Source organism: Sprattus sprattus, assembly GCF_963457725.1.
Source record: "Sprattus sprattus genome assembly, chromosome: 9".
Lineage (NCBI taxonomy): Eukaryota > Metazoa > Chordata > Actinopteri > Clupeiformes > Clupeidae > Sprattus > Sprattus sprattus.
Window position 1 is genome coordinate 10,150,429 of NC_137928.1, and position 10,171 is coordinate 10,160,599.

The 10,171-nt window shown below is 42.2% G+C and overlaps 1 protein-coding gene across 1 annotated transcript; it reads right to left on the reverse strand.

Annotated features, from left to right (window-relative positions):
- Positions 1–332: 332 nt before the first annotated feature.
- On the reverse strand, positions 333–9,746 carry nars2 (asparaginyl-tRNA synthetase 2, mitochondrial). The gene is made up of 14 exons (XM_080844684.1): positions 9,474–9,746; positions 9,245–9,354; positions 8,978–9,098; positions 7,005–7,145; positions 6,827–6,907; positions 5,788–5,891; positions 4,843–4,975; positions 4,471–4,569; positions 4,141–4,178; positions 3,963–4,029; positions 3,684–3,821; positions 1,964–2,061; positions 1,585–1,611; positions 333–542 (listed from the first exon to the last, which is right to left on the reverse strand). Exons 1-14 carry the CDS (start codon positions 9,636–9,638, stop codon positions 398–400), a joined length of 1,467 nt encoding a protein of 488 aa, XP_080700810.1. The 5' UTR covers positions 9,639–9,746; the 3' UTR covers positions 333–397.
- Between the last annotated feature and the right edge of the window lie 425 nt (positions 9,747–10,171).

The window sequence follows — 10,171 nt, forward strand, 5'->3', positions numbered from 1 at the left end:
AAGCGGAAATGCTCAAATGCAACGAGTCACACTCCATTAGACTTCACAATATGTCTCAGAATGCAGTGGTGTAGTGGTCCCTGGAGAAGTGGGTATACTCTTATTTTTTTTAAGCAGCCCATACAGCACAGGATAAACGCCCTGTTTTGAGAAGTGGTTAAACGCAATGCTGACTGAAAAACAAGTGGGTATATGCGTATACCCTGGACTACCCCACTGTCAGAATGTAAGCCAAAATGTAGATTCCATGGCTCCTTTATGATAGTTTATGATACAAAATATAACAGAATAAACCATGACACTTACATCAAATCACTTCTCTTGAGGTTTTATTATAAAAAATATATGAATTGTAGTTTAGACCACTGACCATGACTACAGTTAAGTTTCATGAAAATTACAAAAGGCAGGAGTGCGAAAACCTAGCAAATGGGATCACATCCTTGATATTGTCCACTCCAAGGATGCACTGGAGGTACCGCTCAAACCCCATCCCAAAGCCACCATGGGGGACGGAGCCAAACTGTCTCAGCTGGAGATACCTACAACAGAAAGAGGAGGTGCAGAGCTAGTAACCAGGCTTTCAGGTCGAATGCGCTGGGGTTCTGAGGATACACTGATTTGTATCCCCCTTGCCTTTTATTTAGTTCTACAAAACAGGTGCAGGTGAGTAGAACTTGCTTGTTTGAATGTGTTAAAGATCCACAAAAATGACGTGTTTAAAACACTGAGAAATATAATTGTGGATAAAATCATGGTAAAGTGTACCATAAGAAAAGAGTTAAAATAGGTCATGCCATTTTTTTTAAATAATATAATCTTATCTCATTGTAACAATAAAACAACAAAGCTATGTTCTGGTAAAAATAAAAAATCCCACTTTCCCCCAACTTCAGAATATAAAGTATGCTTCAATGTTTGAGCCTCAATGTAGTTTTAATGAGCATGTAGTATGCAAGTGGCTGAACCTTGGTCAGTATTATGAAGTGTTGAGTACACTTATAGATCTACCAGAGGCCCAGTCTTTAGGGGGTGATGATAGACAATATCCACCATGTATCGGGTATTGTCTGTTAAGCCAAGACGTTCTGGAAAGAAGATAATGTAATATACGAAGAACTGGGAAGAATTTATCAGAGGGTAAAAATGTCTCTCAAGGCTGTGGAACACTATTCGCCACTTAAATTGCAGAAAGGATTTTTTAGGACTGCTGCAAGTGCAGATTTGATTTTCTTTGTGAAGTATAGTGCCTCATTAAGGAACTTAAAAAAATACTGTTGATGACAGCAGGGGTGCAACTGATATGGCCATCTGAGACTAACTCAGTCTGAAGTTGTTGGTCTTTCTTTTTAAATATGGCACTCATCCACTTGGTTAATTAACAAATTCAGATTTTTCAAAGATGTAATTTGTATGATCTAAATTTAATTTAGCTGATAGTAGTCTTATATTGCACTCATATCTTTTGCCTTTCAAAAGATTCTGTAGGGAGCTTTTTTTGTGGGAAAGTAGGAGCGATAACCCAACCACAAAGTACCACTTTAGCAGTATATTCAACATCAATTTCAGCCATCGGGTTCTTACCATTCATATGCATCTTCCATCCCTGCCCTGTGGAAATATACACAGAAATATAAAAAAAATATAGATGAATTCTGTTTTGCTGATATTCTCAAGCCCAAAACATACATTTAGAAAATGTCTGCTATCCTTGACATGTTACACAGACCGTATCAGACAAAATTGTACTGTTCTACAAGATTTATGGTCCTAAAGAAAAGTGAAGTTGTTGATCTGTCACAGCTATGTTATTTTAACAGTGATCTATAACAGTGTGAAAAAAAGCAGGAAATACTGCTAACTCAGACCAATACAGAGTTTAGTTTCTCTGTAGTATTTCTCTGACTGCATGGAGGTAATGGAGTTGGGTGTTTGGTGAGAGTTCACAGAGACGTTCTCTTACTGAATGATGCGGCTCCTGAGGACTTCCAGTCTCTCTTCTCTCAGAGATCCTCCGCACAGCTCCCCGACCCCAGGTACCAGCAGGTCGACCGCCGCAGCCTGAGAAGCACAGCAGCCCAACTAGTACTGACCTCTGCTCACCACTACATTTACATTTACGTTTGTTAATTAACCTTGTGATTAGCACAGCTAGGAACTGGGAGCACAGCCCAACCAGTACTGACCTCTGCTGACCACTACAAACTACTCACAGTGTCCTTCAGATCGAAGGGGTTCATGGTGTAGACCTTCCCAAATTAATCTCCCAAATGTGATATTTCTAGAGGTGGAATCCTAATGTCCACACTAATCTGGCCTTCCACTGAGGAGCACAGCAGCCCAACTAGTACTGACCTTTGCATTTACATTTTACATTAAGTCATTTAGCAGACGCTTTTATCCAAAGCGACTTACAAGTTTGTATACACATTTTTACATATACACTGACTGCACATCAGGAGCAATTAGGGGTTCAGTGTCTTGCTCAAGGACACTTCGACAGGGAATCGAACTAGCAACCTTGTGATTAGCACAGCTAGGAGCTGGGAGCACAGCCCAACCAGTACTGACCTCTGCTGACCACTACCAGCTACAAACAGTGTCCTTCAGATCGAGAGGGTTCCCTAGAACACTCTCTGCACTCCTTGCACTACTCTCAACTACTTTCAACACTGTCACAATTAATGCACACTGTTATATAGGGCCAGATTTATCCTGAACCTGTAAACACCCCACTCCCTGTGTACATGTTCTCCCTATGTGTATTGTTTTTATTGTGATTCATGTATGTTTGTGAGTTAAGTGCATAAACTACTGGATGACCTTAATTTCCCTCGGGACTAATAAAGTATCCATCTATCTATCTAGAGCTGTTCATACTTTAAAACACTTGGACAAAATTGGCTTCTGGGGGAGAAAAGGGATTCATGGTGTAGACCTGCCCAGGGCACCACTATACAAAAATCCTAAATGTGATTTTTCCAGAGGTGGAATTCTCATGTCCAAATTAATCTAGCATTCTACTGGGTTCTCTGAAACCTTAGAACATTACACTGAGGGGGTACCACTCAGAAATTTTCCAGCGTTGTCTTTGGAGACAGCGCAGCCATGTCGTGACTTAATGTTCAGACATGGTTTGTCATTATGCCTTTAAAATGACTCTTTTGCTTTTGTTTAGAAAAACCCTAAAAAAGTATCCACATGCTGTAGCCTTTTAGTTTGTTTATGAGGTCTACTATTCTAGGAATGCATGGAGGAATACCAATTTTGCCCAGTGCCTACAGTTGACATGTACTGACCGTCTACGTTAACCTCTTCTGAACTCTAATTCCAGCATGTGTGCTAAGCCCACTATTACCACTATTCACAAGTAAGGAACTACCGAAGGAATGAATACAAGTGGCTTAGCACGACTAATCAATACTGATTTGTTTTTTGTGTTACAGTCTTTTGACCCCTGCTTCCCAACACTATTCGTGAAGTGACCATTGGACTCGCTTATTGGACCCTTACAAATATCACTATTGCCATCTAATGGAATAACTGTTGAAATAGTCATCTTTGAAAAGCTTACGTTTCCAAATTGATCACATTTTATCATGAACCTCTGTACAGTCTGCATTTGCTCAGGATTTGTACAAGACAAAGAAAGATTCGGTGTGTTTGTGTAACAAGAGCCTCACGGTGTGTCGTGGGTGATCCTGGTTGTCTCTGGCGTAAAAAGGCTTGAGATCATAGGGGTAATCTGTGACAAAGACTGGGATGTTGCCACAATGTTTCACCAGGTACTTCTCATGTTCTGTCTGCAGGTCACAACCCCACTGAGAAATGGAGACAGACAGGCATAATCATTTACTTCAAATTCCTCCTTTGCCCAAGAGGGAAAAACAGAGAAAGACATTAAAGGCAGTACCCCCGAAAGGTCCTTTGAAATGAAGGCGCTTACATCCCACGCTGCTCACCTTGGTTGGAAAAGTGAATATCTGGGAACTGCGGTTTAGAATGTCTATGGCCTCTGTGTAGGAAATCCTAAGGGTAAAATGACACATAATATTATAATAACCCTCTAATGATAGAGGTGGGAAAGATTAACCGGTTATGGAAAACATGCTTTGAGGTAGCTCTGCAGGACATACTTACACATTAAACTTTCTACTCAGCATGAGATCCACTTGCCCCTAAGCAGGAGAGACACTTTGAACATGCGCGATTTACAGTCCACCACAACCCAGTCAAGCAGATTAAGATACTACAAGTGAAACCTTTGAGTCCTTCGGTTCAGATGAAAGAACATGACACTAGCTGAAGTTGAGGTCATTGGGTTCAATTCTCCATGAGTGCTAGTATACTATACTACCACACTATACATGAAGTTGAGCAAATCTATGTGAAGTAGATGTGTAAGTGTAACTATAACATGAACATACTTTGATTTAAATAAGTAATGCATTATACATTACATTTCCTTACCCTGTGTCGAGGTGCCACGAACTTGTGAAATAAATCCACATCTTCTGCACAGTGGGTAAGGACGTGCTCAGTGCTGTGCTTGAAGAGATGCTCCATTACCTGATAAGGAGGACATCACATTTCCCAGACATCATACACATATATAAATAAGTTGCTACCATATTCCATACTTACATATATTATATTCCATGAAATATGTTATAATTGTTAAATGTATAAAAAAGACATTTTATTTGATTCTTAGAGGCTCGACATTTATTTGTACAATGGCATACATATTCCATCGAGCCCCTTTGCTATCTGTTATAATTCCACTGAAGTTTAGTCTGGTAGACTATAGTGTCACAGTGTCAAAATGAATCTGAGCCTTACTGCCATCACATCCTCTAGGGACTCGGTGAATGAGATCTCGGCCTCCACCATGTAGAACTCAGCCAAGTGTCGCCTGCTCTGGGAGTTCTCGGCCCTGAAGGTCGGCCCAAAGGTGTAAACAGCAGGGAAGGCCCTACAACAGTGACACGTTCGCTTCAGAGGGGCTATCGTGAAGATTATTTAAACAGCTCATGTTAAGTCTAGCCAGTGCTCAAGACACAACTTGTTCTTTCCTCAGCACAAGATGACAATGGCTGACCCTTGTCACACTTGAATGTCTATTGTTGCGCTCGGCCAAGTTCATGACCTTAAATTATGTCTGTGGTATTTATACAATGTTCCGGAGTTTTTTTTTATGACTCATACCGCTTTGGTAACAAAAGATTACAACACAAAGAAGAAAGACATTTCATAAATTAATCTTTCTGTTACTCTCCTAATCCAACTCTCTAGCTAGATGGCTACATATGAATCAATTTATATTGAGACTTTAAAAAAATAATTCACAGGGAGTTTTAAATTATTAAGATTGCTTCCTCATGCGCAATATCTGTGATGGAATTAGCTAAATGTTGTACTAATGCAACACAGGTGTTCACTTATTAATTATTTAGATAATGTGGTTATGAGTTAATAGAGTTAATGTCAACACTTCAATAACTATTGTCCAGATGTGTAAACCTCAGCAAGTTGCAAAGGCCTGTTTTGATGGGAAATGTTTCAGCACTTCTCTCTAGTAAACCGGCATTAGTGGGTTTGGTTTACTCAATGCTTCTCAATCACACAATCTCATTTGCCAGGAGCAGCAACAAAACTTTTCAGCCTCGACAGCTATATTCCTTCAAACACTTGAGATTTGTGGGATGGGGGTGTGCACCCTAAAGCCCCGGCAAAAACTACTTTGTGAGAGCTGCCTTACTCTGGCACAACGCTGTCGGAACTCACCCTGCCATGACCTCAAGGTGAAGCTGGCCGGAGACGGTCAGGTAGGTGGGGACAGAGAAGTAGTGTGGATCCCGCTCATCCTGCTGTTTATCCTTACCTGCGGGCTGAAGATTAAACAGGAAGGTTGCCCATTCTTAACAATGTTGACAGTAACCATACAACTGGCAATGTCACATGGAGAAATTCCTAACAGCTGGTACAAAAACACGAGGAGGATTAAACCCACTTTTGATGTGGACAGAATGAGTTAACCATTAAACCCAAGTCATAGCACATACAGTAGGTATTACAAAGAGATTATGCATGATCTCAGTGCTGTGTAGCCAGACATAAATTATTATATATAACATCTGGAGATAACCAAGGTCAAATGTGGCCTAAATGTTGGTGGGAAGTATTGAAATTGAAGTGGAAACAATTACAACCCTAATTGCATTTAAAATTCATAAACCAATCCAATGCCTCATTCAGAGCAGCACTCAAAGGAGGTTTGAAAGTCACAGGAAATGCAATAGTTGGAGCAGATCTCTGAAGAAAAGCTGGAGGGCTGTTGGTGTCCATTTTCTTTATTCCTCTAGTCCTCAATTGTCTACAACTGGTCTTGTGCACAAAGTCACATCTGGTTTTGTGAGACTTGCATGAGTGAGGTTGTGTTTCGCACAAAACCTCAGTGTGTTTTCACAATGAAGGACAAGAGCTTTCGCAATAACACAATGCATTGCATTTGTATTTCTACATTAAGGAAACACATTTGTCCAAATCTCAAGGGTGATAAAATATGCAAAATATGCAAAGTGCTACTGTTTGAACTCCAGTGGTATTGGTCACAAAGGCAAGTAGAAGAAAAACACATTTTATGCAAAACGCATAGGCTGGCAAATTATTCTCAGCTTTGCATGGTACCACCTTTGCACTATTTATGATTTACCTGATTTGTTTAATTGTCACTATTTACATTAAAATCTCTCTCTGATTAAAAGGTGATGTTTTATAGTTAGGCCCTGTGATCTTGTGTGCAAGCCGGAGGAAGAAGACATACCTCCACCTGGAACAACTCCCCTGCTCCTTCGCAGTCATTGGACGTGATGACTGGTGTGTGGATCTGTATGAACCCGTTATCCTGAAATTCAAAAAGCCACCAGTCTCTTTGAGTAAATTCGGGCCAACTCACTAAATACTAGCAATGGTGAAGACAGACACAAGGAATGGGGCAATACCTTGAAAAATGATTGAATAGCAGAAGTGGCTTCACTGCGGATCCTCAGCAAGGCACTGAAGACATTTGTCCGGCAACGCAGATGGGGAAACTGACGGAGGTACTCTAGAGAATGGCGTTCCTTGATCTTAAAGGGGAATTCCTGTGAAAAAAGAATACTGAGTGTTGGGGTTCCCTGCATGCCTTAGGGTGATGGAGTGTCTGGTCATCTAGTCGTTAGAGTGTATGTGCACTGTTCATCATTTAGTTTGTGTCAATAATGCCTGTGTCAGTTTCTTGGTTAGTGAATGTATCTGTCCACCATGAAAGTAACGGTCAGTGTGAATGCCCTTTCCCTTCCTACCATGTCAAGTTCGGTTCCTCTCGTGTGTAATTTCCTTGCTGTGTGTGTCATAATAAAAGGCCTGTTGCCAAAGAAACCCAGCTTGCCACATTGGTGTCAGAGGTGGGATGGGGAAGATGACAATAACACTGCAGGAGAACGAGGCTGCAAATGCATGCAATGCAGCGTCCATGCTTAGCGCCTGCTCAGATCAAACTGCTGATGGAGTCAGAGTCCCCCGCTTGATTGATGGGTTGGACCGCCAAAGGATTTCAGAATCGCCAACGCTGGCCCCAGCCAGAGGGGAAACTCCACTGGCCAGACATCAAAAAAGCACTACAGCTCCGGTTCAGACGCAATGAATAGGGAGAGAGTCTGGGTGCATATACTGCAGACTTCCGCCTTTAAGCCCAGCATGGGTACCCCAACCTTTGACTCTGCAATGCAGGAGGAGCTGGACTTCAAAAACACATCCGCCTGAGCACACCCCGAAACCTGACAATAGGCCTGAACGAAACACAGCTGGTTGAACATGTGCTGCGCTACCGCGGTATGAGGCACTGAGTGTGTCAGGCAGACTACAAGGGTGAGTGACGAGGAAGAGGTGACACAAAAGATCACCACCATACCTCCACAATGACCACGGCAGGGAGACAGCAGAACAGCCAGGTTGGGGAGCCAGGACATGTTGCACACTTTTGCCCAGCACTGACTCCACGAAGCCCAGCCCCACGGCTGTTACTGTGGCTCAGCCATCTGGGCTAGACTCATGGATTGTACCTGGACTGTAACATTGATGGCACCCTGTCCAATTACACAAGGTCCACTGTCTCTCTGGTTCGCCCTGGAACCTTGCCTGGTATGGGTGGACCAAGACTACGCGTTTGGAAATCCCCTAAGCTTTGCAAGATGCAAGGAAAAATATCCATCTGCTGCCAACTGCATGGCTGACCAACAGTTATGTTTGACCACAATACAATACCTCTGCATCATCGGCTGGACCTTCTAGCCAAATGGGGGACCATGGAGGATGTCCTCCACATCGAGCAGCCAGAGGTCATTATGCTGCCACTGTCAGTCAGAGGGTCCTCCACACCGTCTCCGCCTCTCCGACCCCTAGACCAATGCCCTCTACTTAGACCAATGCCCTCTACTTCCAGCCTCATCAGCCAGGACGGCCTCCTCTAGGGTGGGCTCGATGACAATGTCGGTTTCCTCAACTTTGTCAGGGGCACATGTGTTGCTGGTGACTGTGTGGTGTATTGGGGGTTCCCAGCATGCCTGTGTGGTCATCTAGTTGTTATCGTTCAGTTATGTTCCCCCTTTTTGTGTCTAGTAGAGTGCATGTGCACTGTTCATCACATTGTCATATATGTGTGATTAATGCCTGTGTTCTGTTTTTTGGTAAGAGGATATATCTGTTCACTGTAAATGTAACTGTCGGCGTAAATGATGCCTTTTCCCTTCCTACCATGTCAGATTCAGTTATTTCTGAGTGTGTCATAATAAAGTGCCTGTTGCAAAAGAAACCCAACTTGCCAAACCACTTGAATGTGTGGGTTTGTAGATTCTGAAATAGATCAACGTAGATTGGTGGACAGTCAGCAAAGGTCACACTTCCGGAACAGATGAAAAATTTAAAAAAGACTCACAAGGGGATCACATTTTCCAGTCACTTGTATTTGTTTTGCATGGAGCTCTACGTTCTGTTTTCCACTTGGACTCTTCTCCAGGCTTCCAGAGACATCAATGGCACTTCCAAATGTCAGACCTCTTAAAGTCAAGAATATGGTAGATTTTCACACCACATCAGTACACACTACAACACTAGAGAAGAAACTGGATATGATTTTAACAACAATTGTACGTGATGCAAAACAAATGATATCAGAGTAGCCTTGTGAGGAGACTGACATCACCTGTCATTTAGATCGTGGCTGGCCACTACTTGGAGAGGCTGCAGGGAGGAGCCATCATTCACGTGGAGAAAGAGATGTTCTTTCTGTGATCTGACAGAACGAACCCAACCCTAACAATGGGTTACATTAACGTTTCAAATTAACCATTTTACTCTCCACTTCTTGTTATCGACATAAGATTTGATCGAATACCATCTGGACAAAATGCATGGGAACCAACAAATCCTACCTGTATTCTGATGTTAGATCCCAACGCATTAGTGGATAGCGCATCGCTTATCGTTAGCTTTTTGAATGGTTTCTGGCAATACTGTCTGGACCCACATTTTATGCAGCTAAATACCCACTCAGAAGATACAGGGAAAACACTACGTAGTAAATTACTCGAAAGCATTATATTAACGTTGGAGAGACAGCTATTTAGTTTCAGTATAGGAATGTGAGGAATTTCCTCATAAAACGATAAGCGCACCGCTTAAATAAAAGTTTGGTTGGGAGCTACATTGACTGCTCCGTCTGTTGTGACATTCACATACATGCCGGTTACAGGGCATTTCCTGGAACCATCTAACTTCCGACTGCAAATCCTTCGGACTGGCTACATTCAATACACGTGTTTTCCAGAAACCAATCATAATCCGGCCAGCGATACATGCGCCTTTCATACCTTGTAGGAAATGTAGTTTTACACACAACGACGCTGCGTCTAATCCGTTGTACAGTATCCTACATGGCCGCAAGAATTGTGTTTTATTTATAAAATATCAATCATTGCTTGGCTGTTTTACCACATGTAGATTGTCAGCAGTCTAATTAGCCTACCTAGACAAGTAGCCCTCAGTGGGGAAGCTACCCTGGGTGTTTGACACAATTAATCTAAGAATAGGTCTATTTATCTTGAGCGAAGACCTCACCTTGTAATTTCCT